The following is an 18,088-nucleotide window of genomic DNA, read 5'->3' as shown; positions in this document are numbered from 1 at the left end:
AAAGGGTCACATTTTTGCTGGAAGATTTGCCGATTAGCCAACTTTTAATTTAGTAGCCTCCAACTTGTTCGGAAGCATATTTACATATTTCCGTTGCGCAATATGTATATAAATGTGTACGAAGATTTCACGTAAAGGTTAATTTGTTCGCCTTTTAAAATTAACGATTTTTTTTTTTTCCCTTTTCTCCAACTGATGATTTCTAATAAGGCGGAAAGTTGCATATAAAAAGGAATTACTTTTGTGAATAAAACGGAACGGATAGGAATGAATTTGTGCCTACTAAAAAGTTAATTATTAGGTTTTTTTTCCTTTGTATAGTAAAAAAAAAAAGAGTATGCTCTTTCTCTTCCGCACGTGCAACAATTCCGTTTCTTCGAAGCAGTGTATAAATGCATTTTTTGAAATTTCCCTTTGAAAAGGGGGCCATAACGGTTCGCTTATTCTTAACCTCAGTTATAACATCTTTTTCCCACTTCATCATTTCCACTAAAGATGAATGGTTAATTTTTTTCCATCCCCAGCGCGTGCTTGCGAACAATTTGGCTAATGTTCTCACAATTGTTTGCTCTTTTCCAGGTCGAAAATGGCAACACGCTGCTCATTTTTTTCATTTAAAAAATTTTAAAAAATAAAAAAGGCAAACATGAGTGATGATAACGCAACTGAGGTGTTGTATGTAGGCGGAATTGATGAGACAATAGACGAAAAGAGTTTGTATGACATTTTTTCTTCCTTTGGTGATGTAAGAAATATCGAGGTGCCTATAAATTTCGTTACAAGTAAGCGAGCGAAAGTGAAAGGGGGAAACGTAGACATTTTATTCCTCCTAACCATTATGAATGTTTAATGTCCCAAATGTTCACCCCTTATCTTTCTTGGCATTTCCAAACGTGCGAAGAAAAAAGTAGCTCAACCGCTACCACCGTTTCGTTATTTTTCCCTTTAGAAAAAAATCGAGGATTCGCATTCGTGGAGTATGTGGAAAAGGATGATGCGAAGCATGCCCTATACAACATGAATAATTTCGAATTAAATGGAAAGAGAATTTATGTCAACTATTCCAGAAATAAGAAAATGGAACAGTATAAGCCGGGTACTTTTGCATCCTCCCGTGGTCTACACTGCTGCGGAGCACATATTAGTGTGTAATGCGAATGGCCATTTTTGCGTAATTCCCATTTTTTCCTTTTTTTTTTTTTTTTTTTTTTGGCAGTTTGGATAGACGATTTGTATAACCAGGAAAAGATGAAACAAATGGAGGAGGGAAATTCAAACGTAAGAATGTACATACACCGCTTTGTTTTGATTTTATTTCGCTTGTGAAATTTGGCATGTGGATATTTCTATGGCAGACTTGCCTAGTACCTTTCCTTCTTTTTTTTTTAACCATTTCATAATAATGTCCAGTTTTAATTTCATAGTGTTGTGTGTGCCCACGTACGTTCATATGATTCGCGCACACATAGCCCATGTTGTCTTATGCACATCCCCTTGCAGCAAGTGGAAAACGTAGAAAAGGACCCCCCAGATGAATAATATACAGTGCTTATGCTGGATGGCCTCTATGCATTATGATGCCTTATAATCTGTGGAACAAGATTTTTCTTTTTTTATAGTCATATTATTTTACGTCATTCATATTGTATGTTCCTTTTTAACATCGTGGTAAATTTGATGCCTCAGAGCGGGCACACAACATTGTCTGTTGCCTGAGGAAAATATTTCTGAAAAAAAATGTTAACTCAACAGAATAGGGCTTTATTAAAAAGTCCCCCTTTTAAATAAAACCTTTTGAGTAAATAATCCATTCGTTTTATTTAATTTTTTTTTAAAAACTATCATGCGCACATCCCCCGTGTGACCCCTTTTCAAGGTGAACTCGTCATTTGGCTGAAATATTTCCTGCTCGTAAATATAATTACACATATTACGTACGAATAGGCATGTTCAAAAATATGTCTCAAGGTACCAAATAACTTGGACAACAGAAATAAGGGTTGTAATTAAGTTAATAAAATTTCACTACATTATGATTATACTACATTTGCACAAAGTATGCTAACTTAAAAAAAAAAAAAAAAAAAAAAAAAAAATAGGGAGGTGTTGTGCGGAATACTACGTGCATTCAAAGGTACACACACGTGAAGCACTTTAACCCTACATATTGCATATTAGCATATACCCATATGACACACACAATGGGAACCCCGCTTTGCTGATCAATCAATCAATCAGCATAAGGTTGGGGTTTTCTATATAGTCCTTTATTGCGCTTAAAAATTGCACGGCATCTCTTCCATCCAGTAATCTGTGGTCATAAGTTAGGGCTAAATACATGATAGGCCTAATGACAATTTCATTGTTTACCACTACGGCTCTATCTTTTATTGTGTGCATACCCAGTATAGCTGACTGCGGCATGTTCACAATAGGTGTGCTTAACATGCTACCAAAAACGCCTCCATTCGAAATGGTAAAAGTACCACCCGTGAAATCGTCTAACGACAATTTGTTGTTTCTCGCTTTCGTAGCTAACTCGGATAGAGCTAGTTCAAGTTCTGATAATTTTTTATTTTGACAATCTCGAATAATTGGAACTGTTAATCCGTTAGGTGTGGCCACTGCTACGGATATGTCAATATAATTTCTGTACACAATTTCATCGTTATCGATGTATGCATTTACTTGTGGCATTTTTTTTAGAGCTAAGGTTGACGCATGCATGAAGAGGGACACGAAGCCTAATTTGCATCCATACTTCTTTTGAAAGATGTCTTTTAACTCACTGCGTAGGACTATCACTTTGCTCATATCGCACTCGTTAAATGTGGTTAGTAAGGCACACGTGTTTTGCGATTCTTTCAGCCTTTCGGCAATTCGTTTTCTTATTGGCAACATGCGCACTCTAGTTTCGGTTCTTTCACTGACGGATTCGTATAGCATTTTTCCGTTATTTTCTTCACTTATTCTTCTTTCGCTTTCTTTGTGCGCGCTATTATGGTCCTTTTCATCATTCTCTTCTTCGCTTCCATTTTCTTCACTCTCTTTCTCAGCTTTGCTTTGTGCTATTCCTTTCTTCCCTTCTGATATGTGAGCAGGTGCCTCCACTGAAGTGTCTATTTCGCATAGGGGCGCATCGACCATAACGATTTCTCCCGCTTCTGCAAATATGTTTGAAAGCTCCCCACTGAATTGGGAGTTTATGTCTACACTTACTTTGTCCGTGTCGATAATTGTTATCGTTTCATCCACCTTAACATAATCACCCACTTTTTTCTTCCATTCACTTATTGTACCCTCCGTAATGGAATCTCCAAGCCTGGGTACTTTTATCGTCTCTGCGTTAAAGGGGTGAGAACGCGCAATTAATTACATAAGCGAAGGTAGGAAAACACACTGCGGGGCTACAAATATATAGGCATGTGTGCGCATAAGGCAGGGTGCAACCAGGGAAAAAAGGAATCCCCTTTTTACTACGTTAGTGGCGTGAAATGCCGTTCGACATGTGTCTAAGAGAAAGATACAGTACTGTTATGTTCCGTGTAAATGTAGAATTACCTATGGAGAAGCATCTTTTAAATTTGGAATGGCATTTTACGGATTGCTTGCACTCCAGGTTGAGGATCCTACCAATCCCTTTTGCGTTATAAAACAGGGGTTTCTATTGGGAAAAGGGGAAGTACATGATGAGTCAGCAAAAGGGGGGCATTTTTCTACGTCATCCATAAGGCATAGCGTTCTGCTCTTGTTGAGGATTGCAAAAAGGGTTAAGGGACACGAGTTTACGCATATAACCATGTACGCGTTACATATGTATAGGCACATATCTTAAGGTAACCACATCAGTGAGCATGTAAAATTACATTCAATCGAAGCACAAGGTTCTGTGTCATCCTTTATGAGTTGATTTATGATCGTGTTTTTTTCCTCTTTAGCAAGAAAATTTCAAACCGAAATAGCAATTTCAGTTTTATAGTGAATGTTCAATCCAAACTGTTAACCATCTTCCTTCTCTGCATGTTCGCACGATGATTTATGTAAGCAGGGGGGGAACAGCAAATGCTTAAAGATAACTTTTATGAGTAAAGTTATTATTCTTTAATGCGTATTTCTTCCTACGCTGTACTTTATGAGGAAAAAAAAAAAAAAAAATGAACGAGGAATTTTTAACCACAAAAGTAAAATTAACCTATATACAATTATTTCCATACAAACTCATAAGCGCGAATACCGCACGTATGCACTGCATATTTTTTGAGTTTGGGAACGGAAAATATTGAACCGGCGAAACAAACATCATGCAGAAATTATCCCCTTGAATGAACTACACATTTGCGTAAAAAGCCTAAAGTGCTTTCCACATGGAGGACGAAAGTGAAAGTTATGGCGAACAAGTCAACTTACAAAAGTGGGCAAATAGCGGTTTGGGCTTCGTTCAAAATGTTTCAACTGTTACGTTACGAATGTTTAGAAATGCCTAGTAGAGTGGGCGTAAATTTATGCAACACCAAAAAAAAAAAAAAAGAAAAGATAGCATACATAAGGTAGCATAACACAGCGTAACAATTAAAGAGAGGCAAAACTAATGACCCTGAGGTCTTACACACATCTCAACGCGCGTATTCCCTACGTATGTTCACTCTCAACTGTGAAACAAAATGGAAACGAAAAAAAAAAAAAAAAGTAACGACCAATTATTTGCATATAGGAAAACAAGCTATGTGTTTCCCCCTAGTGTTTTTTCAACTCGTAAGGCAAACAAATTAAAGGAGTGAATGTTTAATAATTGTTTATCTAGGTACATACACATAAAAAAAAAAAATAAAATAAAGAAAAATGCAATAATGCAAACACGAAAAATAACAATGTGCACAGTTTTTATACACAATTGAGCCATTTCATCGTAAGTCTATGTGCTACATCCCATTTCCGTGATTTCCTTTTTTTTTGAGCATTGCCCAAATGAATACTTAAGTAATATTAGGGGTTACCGTTTTAAGGCTAAGCTAGTCATGTCCTTTATGTGCGTTCCTTCTTCCCTTTGAATAGTTCTGATGTTCCATTTTTATATGCGCACTGGGTACGACGCCACCCACCCCGTGTGTGCAATGGATGAGTGGGAAAATATTTTTTCCCCCTATGGTGATTACAAACATGTTTTAAGTATAACTCATTCCTAAAAAAGGTCAGTGAAGACGTAGCTACAATATCTTTAACAGAGGAATGAGGATGTAATCGCCTTTTTCCGCTTTAATTGATAATTCATCGATTTTGTCACAGAATATGCACATCAGCTGTTTATGTACTTACGCTGTGCGACTTTCCTCTATTTTGTTCATTTTTTCCTTACCCAGCTAGCCATTTGTCATTTTTTGACATTTTTTTTTATTTTTTAAAAAAATTCATGATCGAATTTCTTTTCCCAAGTAAGCTAGTTGCCTCGGGACAGGTATGCCCAAAAACGATGGTGGGAAAAGAAATGTCATCTTCTACTTCGTTAAAGCCAGGTATGAAGGAAGCCACTTTTAGTGTGACCAACCATTTGTTAAAATTCACTGCATTAGATAGAGTAACAGTTTTTATATCTTCCTGAGTGGTATCTAATTTACTTTTAATTTTAAAGGTGACGGTGAATTTGTTTTTATCATATAAAACTGTGCAGTTTTTTTTGTCCAGTATAATGTCCGGTTTTAATTTATATTTATCCTTATGTATAGCAATAATATTCTTTTTGCACAGCACAAAGGGTTTTCTTATTTTTTGGGTTTTTTTCTTATTTAATGTGTGAAAATTGTACTTTTCTAGTTGCTCTTTAATGCTCGAGAAATCGCGCGCCAACGAAATGGTTATATCGTATCGCTGTTCATATATGGTATCCCTTTGCATATATATTCGTATTTTCCTTAAGTTGGAAATTATCACCAATTCTATTTTTTCTTTGTCAAAGGAAAATAAGGGCTTGTCGATTTCGTTATTTGGATAAATGTATATAAAATTGTTATTTACTCGGACTAGACTTTTTATGTCCAAGTTGTCAAATAAATTGATGGAGAATATGTGTTTTTTCAAATTCATGTAAGAACTGCTGACACTTTCTCCTTTTAGAAAGCCACCGAAACATAGCGCGTTTTTCCACCTATGGAATTCTGTTTTATTTAAGCAGTCCAGAACAATTTTATCATTAGAATCTTTCGACGTTTCTTTTATGCTAATTTCTCCATTTTGTTCATTTGCTTGTACATCACAAGAATCGGATGTAAATTTGATTATGGGAACAGAATTCTCGTTTCCGTAATCTTTATAAATTGATAATACTCCCTTTTCGATGACAACTACTTGGTTGTTTTTAATAAATTTATCCGCTTTCTCCATTTTTTCCTTTCCCGGTTCAGCCTTTGCGTCTGACTCTGCATTAAATGATTTTTTTTCCTTTTCTTCGTTTTTTTCTTGTTTTTTCATTTTATCATATTCACTTTTCTGAATAACGTTAAAATTGTTGTTACCCAATTTGGATATAAAATGATCATACTTCTCCTTCTTGGGGTAGTGAAAAATGTAGGTCTCTTCATCTTTATTTTCTTCGTTCTTTATAAATGTTAATTCTTGCGCGTTATCATCTCTCAATATCTGCAATTTTTCTTTTTGGAATTTAAAAGCGTTTTCATCGTTGAAGCTCATTTGGTCCTTAAAAGGGTTGCCATCTTTGGATATGTAAAGTACATTTTCTTTTATACAGAACGTGTCTGCCATTTTTTCCGGCATGTTCGAATTTTCCAGGATGTCATCCTTTTTATCCCCCGCGTCTTTCTCCTCGTCTCGTTCTTTCTGTCTTTCCCACTCCTGTTCCCACTCTCGTTCCTTCGCTTTGTAGCTGTCTCTTCCGACTCCCTGATCCATTAAGCCCTTTGTCGGGATTCCCATTTTTGTGTTGCCTTCGTTTCCCCTTTTCGCGCTTATTTCTTTACTATGTGATTTTTCCACTGCTTTAAAGGTGTCTCTTCCTCCATCTTTGCCTCCATCCTTGTCCCTATCCGATGTTCCACCTTTGTTGGCCCCCCCTTCGCCCATTTTCTCCCTAGAATCATATTTCCCCTTTCCTGCGGTTAACCCTTCCGAGTCGTAAGAAGACACGTCAGCACTCTTTATATCTTCATCATCGTGTGCATCTTTGTTGACAGATTCGTAAAGCTGATTCGAATTTTTCCACCTCATTTGATTTAAAATGTCCTGCAGGATACCTATGCACCCTTTACTCTTTGGCAAAATAATATGCTGATCTTTAAACTCATTAAAATAGAGGGTGAACTTATTATTTTTATAATCCATGTGATAATGTTGGCAGTTAATAAAAGCCTCTTTATTGTTAAAATTTTTAAGCATTAGATGATTATTTTGGGGGCTTCTCTTCATTAGTACATTATTGCATAAGTAAGGTATGTTGTTCCCATTCCTGTCTATCCCATTGGGAGTAAATATATTTACAGTAATTTCTGGGTAGGACGAACTTAGTTTGTTGTAATATGAATACTTTTCCTGTGGATCACTTACACTTTTTGCTCTGTTCTCATAATAATTTTTGTTTAATTTTCCCACGTAATCTCTTTTCTTTTCTTCCTCCCCTTCAAATATGTCCATGTCATGTTGGATAATCCCTGCGTACTGCAAAGCGTAGTACATTCTCAGTGACTTATCGTCATCTTTTATTAAAAAATAATGCTTCTGTAGAATGTTGTCTAATGAGATATACTCCAACATATACACCTGCTTATTATGAAGCGCCTTCACATTTTTAACATTTTTATTTTTTAGAACGTACACTGGTTCTTCATCCCCTTTTTTGCTATATATAAATATTTCTTTATTTGTAATTCCTATGAATTTTTCTTTATAATTCTCATAATTTAACAGTGTCTTCTCATTTCCTTTGTAACTCACTTTGTTCTTTATATGGTTGATGCTGTCTCCATCTGTGTCACTTGCTGACTCGTCGCTGGTGCCTCTTTTCTGATGCCCCCGTTTGACAGAAGGGGGATGCGAATCACTCTGTGAATCGCTGCTCGTGTTATCGTCGCTTTTGCTATGGCTACTTTTACCATCACTGCTTGTGCTACTGCCGCTTTCAGCAACACCATCACTATCACTGTGTGTGTTTTCCTCACTGGTGGTTTCTTCACTTGTGTCCTGACTCGTGTCATCACTGATGGTGGTCGTCTTGTCCCCAAGGCCCTGCTGCACATCGCTGTCGTCGTCTTCGCTGGAGCTGTCTTCCGACGTGACTAATGTATGATTTGGACCAACTCCCCGCCTTTCCTTTTTTTTCTTGTCCTTTTTACTTTTCTTGATTGAAATAGGAGCGTGAAGAATCATATCATTTTTCTTCTTCTTCTTCGTCTTTTTTTTCTTTTGTTTATTCTTCCTTTTGTTAACCTTTTTTTTCTTCCTTAAGTTCGTTTTTTTTTCTAGTGGGTTATCAGAACTGACGTCCGATAAATTGCTGGAGTCTTCCACCGACTCGGTGGTTAAGCTGAATAAATTGTTCGCGGATTCATTATTAATGCACGACAATTTCGCTTCCTTGTTGCTTTCAAAAAAGTGCAAAACGTTCGCAGAAAAGAAAAAATCATTTTTATTATCGTCAGATTTCACATGCTGAATTTTGTTTAACGTTTCTAATATTTTGTTAAATAGATTTTTCTGTTCCTGTGACTGCATTAAATTTAATTTTAGCAAATTTTCATCATAGGTTATCCTCTGCTGCTGTTTCCTTTCAGGACTCATGTGCTTCAGTATGGTTACCTTATTCTCCATTTGTGTTGAAAGACCCGGGGGGGAATCTTGAATAGTCTTCACTTGCATATATTCATTTAGCGCCTTACAATTGTTACCTCTGACATAATCATTTTGTAAGGCTAATACGACCGGGGGGGTAAGAGCCTTTTCTTTGTTCATACAGCTAATTATTTTGTACAGCCTCTGAATTTCATTTTTCTGTTTTTCGTTTTGTTTTTTATACAAATGTAGTTCGGTCTCAATTTGTATTAAGCATCTCTTGGTGATGTGCAATTCTTCATTATTATTTTTATACAGATTTAAAAAATTTTCACTTTCTTTTTCATTATTTAAAAATTCATCTTCTTTTAGTTTTTCTTTCTTTCTATTCTTACACATATCACTTCTCATCATGTTAAGTGTATTTGTTAGGTTTTCTTTTTCCTGTAACAACAATTCGTATTCATATTTTCTTTTTTTCAAAAGGTTGTTTAATTCCTCCAGGAGGGTGTCTCTTTTGAGTAGTTGCTTTTCCAGTACGTTGATTTTTTGAAGAAATTCATTTTCTTTGCTTAGTTGCATGCTCAACATCATGTCATTTTCTCTTTTTCTGTTTAGTTCCAGTCTTAGGGTTTTATTTTCTTCGTCGTTTTTCAAGGCATTTTTTTGCAGCTCTTCGCTGTTGCTTCGCAGCTCGATGAGCTTCTTCTCCAATTCATTGATCTTGTCTCTCTGCCGGTCGATTATTACTTCTGCGTACTCAAGCACGTTCCTTTCCTCCATCGTGGCTGCTGATGATGGTGATGCTATTACTTTTTTTAAATGCCCGGAGGGCGTTCTTGCGCAATGGAAGGCAACTTCTTCTCATTTAATTCATCGGGCGGCTCGCTATCCCCGAAGGAAAGGTGCTAACCATGCATCGTTCTTGCTGGGTGTCCTTATAAATGTGTCTTTTTAAAAAAAGTAACTGCTCTGAAATAGGCCTTATATCGAGGGTTTAAAAAGAAGTAAATGGCTTCACTTTTATGCGATACACACGTCCCAGGGGAACTGGTGAAAACGTGCACACAGATGGGGAGACAAAGAAAAGACGTCTGACAATAGGCCGATAAGGACGCACTTGTTCTTTTACCAACACTTTACAAACGGTTAATAAAATTTACAAAAAAAAAAAAAAAAAATTACATTCGTAACATTAACAAAAATTAAAAATTTAGCCGGTACTAAACAAAATCGTATTTTAGCCTTTACAACTATTTAAAAAAAAGTTCATTGCAACAATTTTCGAAAAGTTTGTAAGAGGGAAAGAAAAAGGAAATAACTGGAAAATAAAAATGCGCGCAAAGATGAGCAGAATGAAGTGCACATATAAATACACAGACGTGTGTCATGAAAACGCATGTTTGCGAACTTGTGCAATTTCCCCTTGCTGGGAATACTTTTTTGTGTGTTCCTTCTTGCCAGGCATCGGGAAAATAAGGAAAATAAAAAATTACAATTACGAAAAAAAATACATACACGGTTATGTACGCATGCATACGTATACACACAAATACAGTGAAAACGAGAAAAAAAGAAGAAGCTCCCATTCAGTGTTTCATTTGCATAAAGTTTAGTTTACCCCCCATGTATCATCTGGACGGCATTTAAATAAACCAGCAATTCACAGTTGCATGAAGACAGGGCCATGCGACGGTTTAAGTATTCCCTTCGGAGATACGGGGACTCTGTCACCTTCTCCGAAAGTTATTATGTTGGAAGAAGGCGAATGGTATTCGAAAAAAAAAATGCAGAAAAAGGTATACACAAACTACGCATACATATGCGTATGCACATTAGTTTTTTTACACCAACACTATTTATTCACATTTTTTTAATTTTAGTTTTCCCTTCTATGAAATGTTGACAAAAGATGATGGAACAATTTAAAAAAAAAATATATTAAAACATTTAAATTAATAATATTGTGTTTAAATGGTGGCTAAAAATTATTACGTGAAAAATGCTTCATAATAAAAGAAAAAGCTTTATCACAATAACAAATGTAAAAAAAAAAAAATAATAAATACTGATTACAATGATTTTTGGGTGAATTTAAAAAAAAAAAAAAAAAAAAAAGGGGGGAATGCACACACGCTTCAACAACACTTGGATTTTTTCTTTGAATTATTCTCGTCATTATCGTCGTCCACCTGGAAGTTGTAAAAGAAAAAATGAAAAAATGAGAGAATGGAAACAAATGCATTTCAGACGTCTGCCATGTAGACGGCTCAAAAGTGACACCCAAATGTGTACAATCATATTCGTTCCTCTCGTCGTTTCTTTTATTTTTTCCTTTATAACATTTATTTTTTTCCCGCGAGGTTGGATGGACATGCTGTCTTCATTTTTTGTGCCTTGCTTTTTCTGCCGGACGTTGTAAATTTCTATAGGGTCAGAAATGGGGCAACACACACATGAATATAAGGGTCTGCATTTTAATTTAAGATGTCCTTAGGGGACCTACGACGCGACAATCGTTCCGTTACATATGACTCAATTTTCCCTACACACGCATACGTGTTGCCGGCGTGTGAGTATAAATATAAGCATATATCCATAGGTATGCTGCACCCCGTGGAGAGCCATTCTACGGTTTATGATCACATATATAGACGCGGCCACCCATGTGTGTGCTGGTGTACACACTTACCATTCAGTAACTGGTGAAATGCTAGTTCCACGTTGGTGGCTTCCAGAGCAGAGGTTTCTATGAACGCTAATTTTTCTTTCTTCGCAAACTGAGTTGCTTCATTATCGTTTATTACACGTAAATGTTTTAAGTCACTTTTGTTACCAACCAGTAGTATAACAATGTTAGAATCAGCATTATCTCTTAACTCCTTCAGCCATTTTTCAATATTTTCGAATGAGTTTTTTTTTGTTATATCGTACACAAGCAAGGCCCCAACTGCCCCTCGATAATACGCTGAGGTGATGGCCCTATATCTCTCCTGCCCGGCTGTATCCCATATCTGTGCTTTTATTATTTTATTATTTTTTAACTGAATACTTTTTGTCGCGAATTCTACACCTATGGTGCTTTTACTTTCTAGGTTAAATTCATCTCTCGTGAATCTGCAAGGAGGCACGGAAGGGGGGAAAAAAATGTGCAATCCGAGTCATTATTGAGACCAATTTTCGTGGAAGCGTTTCGTCCCAACAACGTTATGTGCACTTTACACAGTGGCTCTCTTTCCGCCGTGGTCAATATTGAAATTATCAAAAAGTTGTTCCTCGGAGGCATATGGACGTTTTTTAAAAACGCAGAGGTGTGTATTTGATCACACGAAAATGTTATGTATCCACCCGCGTGCATATCTCGTGTTACGCCTTTCTGTGCATATGCATACCTGGAGAGTAAGTTCGACTTCCCCACGCCGGAATCTCCTATCAGAACAACTACGTAAAAAGGAAAAAAAAAAAAAAAAAAAAAAAATGTCAAAATGTTGCTAACAATTGGGCATACTCAAAATGGGTGCTCTTCTCAAATGTCAGGGGGCAAGCAGCGGAATACATACGTAAACTTCTACACACACAAATGTGCACAGAGACAATGAGCACATATAGTTACATGTATATACGTTTTACTTTTAAACAGATAGTCGTAGTAATCTTCCTTCATTGACATTTTTACAAAACAGTTTCGTCTTAAATCGAATAGGCTTGAGTGTCTATACAAAAGTGCGGGATCACCTGTTGTATGTATTTGTGTGTTTATGACATGTGCGCATATATTTATCGCATGTCCATGTGTGTCACATTATTCTGGAAATTAAATCAAAAAAAGATAAAATAAATGAATCGTTCCCTCAGAGAAGGAGTCTTTTATTTATTCTTTTTTTTTGGTGGGTGGGTAGGCAGTACTTTGTTCTGTTTGCAGTGTTCTCTAATTTGTGATAGGAGGCGCTCTATGTTCAGTTAACAGTGTTGCTATTCATAATATAAGTTTATAAATTGTACAAAGTGTAAAACAACGAATTCGGCGTGTGTTATAAAATTGGTGATTTACAAATCAATTTGATGCATTTGTTTGTTTTCATATTTTTGACATGGTAAAGAAAGAAGAAAAAAATACATAGCTTTACTTTCTACGTTTTAATTGTGACTTTTCCTCTATTTATATGATTCCCCCTAGCGAACCACGTAAATAATGCAAATTTTCACATAAATGGGATATGCGTGATGAAGTGTTATGTAAAAACAGAGTTCACCGCGGCGTACAGATGGATCGACGGAAGGATGGATGTACACGCAATCGCATATGGAAGTTTACGTCACCGTATGTATATATGCGCGTTTAACCGAGTACATGCGTTGAAAACAATTTGTTCCAATTGTACAAGCGCCAAAGCACATATGTATATACGCACATAAATGCGCTTTAGATATATATGTATGGCGTATGTACATTTGAATGATTCAAAAGGTAATCTTCCCATGTCATTTTCATGCGTTCATTTGTGGCAAATGTACATATGTGCGGAAGTTCATGTGCCGTACCTTCATACATTATATGTATAAACGGCTGTATTGGTATGATAGATTTGTAGGAGTACGTTAAGTTTTTACGTAAGCGTATTTGCACTTGATTTACATGTATACATATTCAATTCAATTAACTTCCTTTTTAGGAAGCAACGTGATATTTGAAATGAAGAGCAGAGCTGCGAATATTTTTCTATTTTCACGGAGAAATAGAAATTAAAACTGAATGTTTTTTTTTTTTTTTTTTCAGAATTGTCACTTTTTTTAATTACCAAAACTGCACACAGTTTAAATTCAGCAGTTTTCACATTTTTACGAAGATAAAAAATGTACGAAAAAAAAATGATTACACAAAACATTTCAAATTGAGAAAATTTAAACAAAAAAATGCCATTTATGTGTAAGTGTACCAATCTGTTGAACGCATATACAGGGGTCCATTTATATATATGTGAACACGTGGGTACAAGATGTGTGTAAATACAAAGGGAAGGAATTTTTTCACAAGCACTTGTTTCATTTTTTCCAAATGAATTCAAAGGACACTTGCGAAAATTTTAAAAACAGAAAATTGACAAATAGGACGGAGGGTGACGGAAATGTAAATACATTCCTTGATGTTTTCTTTATCTATTTTTCCCCCATCGAAGGTGTGCGTCTACATATGTGTACAAATGTATACATGCGGAAGCACCTATGTGTATGCGCTTCCACACGTACGTCCATGCGGTACAGAGGAACGCTCACTTTTTCATAATTTCCTTCATCAATTTTTGCTGATCCCGAATTTTCTCTATGTTGTTTTCCATTTTTTCGTTCACATCCCCTAGCTGCAAATGTTAAAAAAAAAAAACATGTGTACGTTTCTTCACATGCAAGGGACTTAATTTACATGCATATTCTTTAGCAAAATTGAAAAGAAATAAATTTTATGGTATGACGAAATTCCCCTTTTGGCTTAAGTGGCCAAAAAAAAGAAAACACAAATACAGGGGTGCATCGACATGGAAAAGTATTTCTGCCTACCATCCTGTTCTGCTCGTTTATTGTGTTCCCCATGACCAAGGCCCTCGTGTGCAATTCGTCCAGCTAATTATAAAATTGTTGGGAAAAAAAAAAAAAAAAAAAGGGGGGGGGGAAATTAAAAAATGGAATAAGATAAGTAGAACATCACGCCTGTATGTTCAACGCGTGCACAGTTCATACCATGGAAGACAGGGTAGTCAAGTCGCTTTCGTATTTTTCGTCGAATGAGCCTTTCTCTTCAAAGAAAAAAAAAAAAAAAAAAAGAAACACCATGTTGCGTAGAGGTTCTCCCTTCAGGCATGAAAACATACACATAAAAAAATGCATTGAATGTGTGCAAAATTTGTGACAGGCCAAATATGCGAGCGGGTGGACTATTTTTATGTGTACTTTTGGGTGTCCCTTGTATATTCAGAGGGCTTCTACAAAACTTGTCGTCATTCTTTGCATATTTATCATTATAATTATGACTTATTTTTTTCTTCGTGCTATTATTTAGCTGATTATTTACGGTTTTATTTTCGCTATTGTTAAACGTTTCGAATCCTAGGAATGAGTTTATATTTTTCCACCAGTATTTTATTCCTTCCAAGTGGTACTGACTTTGATTCAGGTTTTCCTCAATATTTTCGGTCTCCTTATTGATATGTTTTATTTGTTCTGCAAAGGGGGGGGGATATATAAAAATGGGAGCATGCAAATAGGTAATTTTGAGAATTTGCTCTTTTCCGTTTGTACACAATGCGCATACGTAAGGTGCAGTTTTCTCATTTTCGTTTGCTTATTTGTTCGTGCGTTAACTATTTAATTATTTTGATTTTCCTTTTTTATCATATTTTTCATTTGTCCACAATATCTGCGTAATGACATGAACCCGATAGCTCATGTTGACACTACAACCCAGTTGACTACCGGGGGAAGGAGCTCGCCGCTCTTTTACCTGTCTGATGTTCTAACTCCTCTTCCGCTTTTTTCGAAATTTCGGTAACTTCATTTGCTGACCTCAATATTTCATTCAAGCTTTCTTCGCATTTTTTTTCAATCTCACTTATTTTCTGCAGAGCGTGTGTGGGGAGTGAACGGGCAGCAGTTAAGTTAGCATAGGTTCATATATACGGAAGCGCGAACACGTTAGTATAAGCACGCATTGGCAACCTCGCCTTGTGCAAAGCAGCTCATCGTGTCTTTCCTAAACGTATCGCTACGCCCTTTATATGGAAGCGAAACTAAATATCTTAAAATTAGTTCGCGCAGGTTACATAAACTTAAGAAAGGCGCTCTTATGCTTCTTAGCAAAGGAGTAAGCAAATGGCAATTGCAAATGCTCATTCAACACGCTCAATTATTCTTCTGTCCACATGGGCAGAACACATTCGCTTATGCTTTACGCTTTTTTAAAATTAACATTTCTTTGGGAGTAGGCAGATCTTTTTTGGCTCATTTTTTATGATTGTTAAAACTTGGGTTCCTTCATTTAGCTGCTGTTCACTGAGATTTGCTTCCGTGAAGGGGCCTTTAAAGTTTTGTACGAGGATGCTCAAGTGAAGTATGGGAAAGAAAAAAAAAATGGGTCACAAAAAAAAAAAAAAAAAAAAATGGAAAAAATGGGAAAGGCGGAACGAGTGCATCGGACGAAGGACATACAAAAATACCAAATGGTTCAAAAAAAATGGCTAACACAAAAAGAATGCGTTTTTATGAATGTAATCTCAACGGAATGCTTTCTTTTTTGCAAAAACGAACTCACGTAGAGCTAAAATGTTGCAACCCAACGGATTTTAAAGCTTACTCTGATTGGTATAGCTCGATTGAAAAGCAATATGTGAGTACGCGCATATGCATATGTTCACATTACGCATGTAACACCCTCGCGTGGGCAAGATTTCAAGCGTTTCATATACCCGTAAAAAAATTTATTTTGTGCAATTTTAAGGGAAAAAAAAAAAAAAAAAGAAATAGAAATGCCGTTTCGCTGTGGGCTTAAGGAACTATACATCTGTTCTTTCCCTCGCCAAAAAAAGGAAACGAATTTGCAATAGCACATGAAGGTGTTACATATATTTCCCTTTTTCGAGATAGTGACATGATTTACCGGAGTCCCCATTTTTCTACTTGCAATAATTTTTTAGCATATGTATTTTTTAAACTATTCGCTGGATCGCCGTTTGGAGGCGCACCACGAGCCCCCATAAATGTGTGCTACCAGTGACAGGACAGCAACAGTGACCTCCTTAACCGATGGTGGAATAAAGTCGCACGCAATTTGTTTAATTTCTCGGCCCTTTTGTAAATAACCCTATCCTGTTTAGACGTAGCACTGTCTGCAATCTGAGGAAGACTCGCAGTTCTAATAGGCACCTCGCACAGCAGCCAAATTGTGTAACAGCCGAGTTCCAAAAGATGCTCAAAGGGAAAGACCGAATAAAGTGCCTTTGTACATGCACTAATGTGTGTGCCCATATATGTAAGAACATTCACACATGTGCTCATTTGTACGGGAAGAAACTCGCACAGACATGCATGTAACCCAACGAGTAAGCATACACGCAGCGATAAAATATGAACAGAAGTAGCCATTACGTCAGAAGATCATATGCACTAAATTTTTTAAGGAAAAATATTTCACACACGAATAGGATTAATCATAGTTCTTTTAGCTACCATGGGAACGGCAAGGGAGAGCATATACTCCAAAAATGTTATGCCAAGTTTTTGGAGGAAAGAAAAAGGTTGCAAAATGTACTATGTAAAAGTGCGAACGTTTTCAACTTTCTGTTGTCCCCAAGGAGTAGGGGTTCTCCATTGAGGTGTTACTCTGAGAAGAAGAAAAGAGGTAACAATAAGTACAAAACGAGAAGAGGAAAAAAATATTTTTTCAATTTTGTAAAAATTAATAACCCCTTGAATTTTATAAAAAAAATCATATTATCCTTTTTACTTATTTTTGGAATAAATAATTATGTTATCGACATGACGCTGACGAGTGGATCTAGTATGTGTCCATTAATAAATAAAAACGGAGTCATCTTATTCTATGTGTGTGATGACACTGTAAGATTTATTCACCAAGCGCGCACCATATTTCTGTACAGCTGTATAAATCTACTGCTCCGTTGTTACGCTGTAATTGGGTCAAACTTTGAGCAAGCCTATATGATCATTTTAAATAATAAAATTTTCAGCGTGGTAGAAAAGTTAAAAAGAAAAGTGGCAGAAAATAAACATGTTTACAGAAGAGGCGATGTCATATTATTAACTTCTCCTGTGAATGAAAAAAAAAGAGTGTGTAAAAGGATTATTGCCATAGGGAATGATAAATTATTCGTTGATAATATAAACGCCTTTGTCCACGTTCCTAAGGATAACGTATGGATAGAGGGGGACAACAAAATGGATTCCTTTGATAGTCGAAATTACGGATTTGTTCATATGGATTTAATAATTGGCAGAGTCGTTTTCTTGCTCGATCCGTTTATCGACTTTCGTTTTATTAGTAACAAAACGAGTTGATAAGGAGGACACCTTGTAGTGTTGGTTGTTCATGTACCAGGTAGAAACAGAGCAAAGCCGAATTTGCTCTTTGCTAGGCAAAGGGAAACTAACCCCCTTTGGAGGGAACCTTGCAGGAATGATTAATTTTTATTTGGAGAGGTTTATCCCAATTGGGAGTGGCACGTATTAAGGGGGTGTTGTATTGGAGGAGGACCCAAGGAGGAGCCAAAAAAAGCCCTCCCCCCTGTACAATTGAGCAGCACTTTGAAGG

General features: G+C 36.3%; 6 protein-coding genes across 6 annotated transcripts; 2 read left to right on the top strand and 4 right to left on the bottom strand.

Moving 5' to 3' along the window:
* Nucleotides 1-319: 319 nt before the first annotated feature.
* Nucleotides 320-1,730, top strand: PCOAH_00039300 (Cyclophilin; the record flags this gene model as incomplete). The annotated part of the gene is made up of 4 exons (XM_020060721.1): nucleotides 320-782; nucleotides 950-1,096; nucleotides 1,217-1,278; nucleotides 1,501-1,730. The coding sequence occupies 4 exons, from the start codon at nucleotides 647-649 to the stop codon at nucleotides 1,537-1,539; spliced, it is 384 nt and encodes a 127-aa protein (XP_019916545.1).
* Nucleotides 1,731-2,226: 496 nt separating this feature from the next.
* On the bottom strand, nucleotides 2,227-3,896 carry PCOAH_00039290 (Dihydrolipoamide succinyltransferase; the record flags this gene model as incomplete). Its single annotated transcript, XM_020060720.1, has 3 exons — nucleotides 2,227-3,341; nucleotides 3,562-3,664; nucleotides 3,867-3,896. The coding sequence occupies 3 exons, from the start codon at nucleotides 3,894-3,896 to the stop codon at nucleotides 2,227-2,229; spliced, it is 1,248 nt and encodes a 415-aa protein (XP_019916312.1).
* Nucleotides 3,897-5,388: 1,492 nt separating this feature from the next.
* On the bottom strand, nucleotides 5,389-9,555 carry PCOAH_00039280 (Uncharacterized protein; the record flags this gene model as incomplete). Its single annotated transcript, XM_020060719.1, has 1 exon — nucleotides 5,389-9,555. One exon carries the CDS (start codon nucleotides 9,553-9,555, stop codon nucleotides 5,389-5,391), a length of 4,167 nt encoding a protein of 1,388 aa, XP_019916562.1.
* A 1,355-nt stretch (nucleotides 9,556-10,910) lies between these two features.
* Nucleotides 10,911-12,928, bottom strand: PCOAH_00039270 (Small GTPase rab11; the record flags this gene model as incomplete). The annotated part of the gene is made up of 6 exons (XM_020060718.1): nucleotides 10,911-10,964; nucleotides 11,116-11,198; nucleotides 11,465-11,889; nucleotides 12,165-12,213; nucleotides 12,403-12,485; nucleotides 12,654-12,928. 5 exons carry the CDS (start codon nucleotides 12,440-12,442, stop codon nucleotides 10,911-10,913), a joined length of 651 nt encoding a protein of 216 aa, XP_019916720.1.
* A 1,114-nt stretch (nucleotides 12,929-14,042) lies between these two features.
* PCOAH_00039260 (Uncharacterized protein) lies at nucleotides 14,043-15,766 on the bottom strand (the record flags this gene model as incomplete). The annotated part of the gene is made up of 6 exons (XM_020060717.1): nucleotides 14,043-14,129; nucleotides 14,326-14,388; nucleotides 14,506-14,561; nucleotides 14,716-14,985; nucleotides 15,266-15,380; nucleotides 15,731-15,766. The coding sequence occupies 6 exons, from the start codon at nucleotides 15,764-15,766 to the stop codon at nucleotides 14,043-14,045; spliced, it is 627 nt and encodes a 208-aa protein (XP_019916423.1).
* Nucleotides 15,767-16,884: 1,118 nt separating this feature from the next.
* Nucleotides 16,885-17,835, top strand: PCOAH_00039250 (Uncharacterized protein; the record flags this gene model as incomplete). Its single annotated transcript, XM_020060716.1, has 1 exon — nucleotides 16,885-17,835. The coding sequence occupies one exon, from the start codon at nucleotides 16,885-16,887 to the stop codon at nucleotides 17,833-17,835; it is 951 nt and encodes a 316-aa protein (XP_019916254.1).
* Between the last annotated feature and the right edge of the window lie 253 nt (nucleotides 17,836-18,088).

The sequence above is a fragment of the Plasmodium coatneyi genome, chromosome 12, assembly GCF_001680005.1.
Source record: "Plasmodium coatneyi strain Hackeri chromosome 12, complete sequence".
Lineage (NCBI taxonomy): Eukaryota > Apicomplexa > Aconoidasida > Haemosporida > Plasmodiidae > Plasmodium > Plasmodium coatneyi.
The sequence above is the reverse complement of the archived record's forward strand: the minus strand, read 5'-3'. Positions and strand labels throughout refer to the sequence as shown.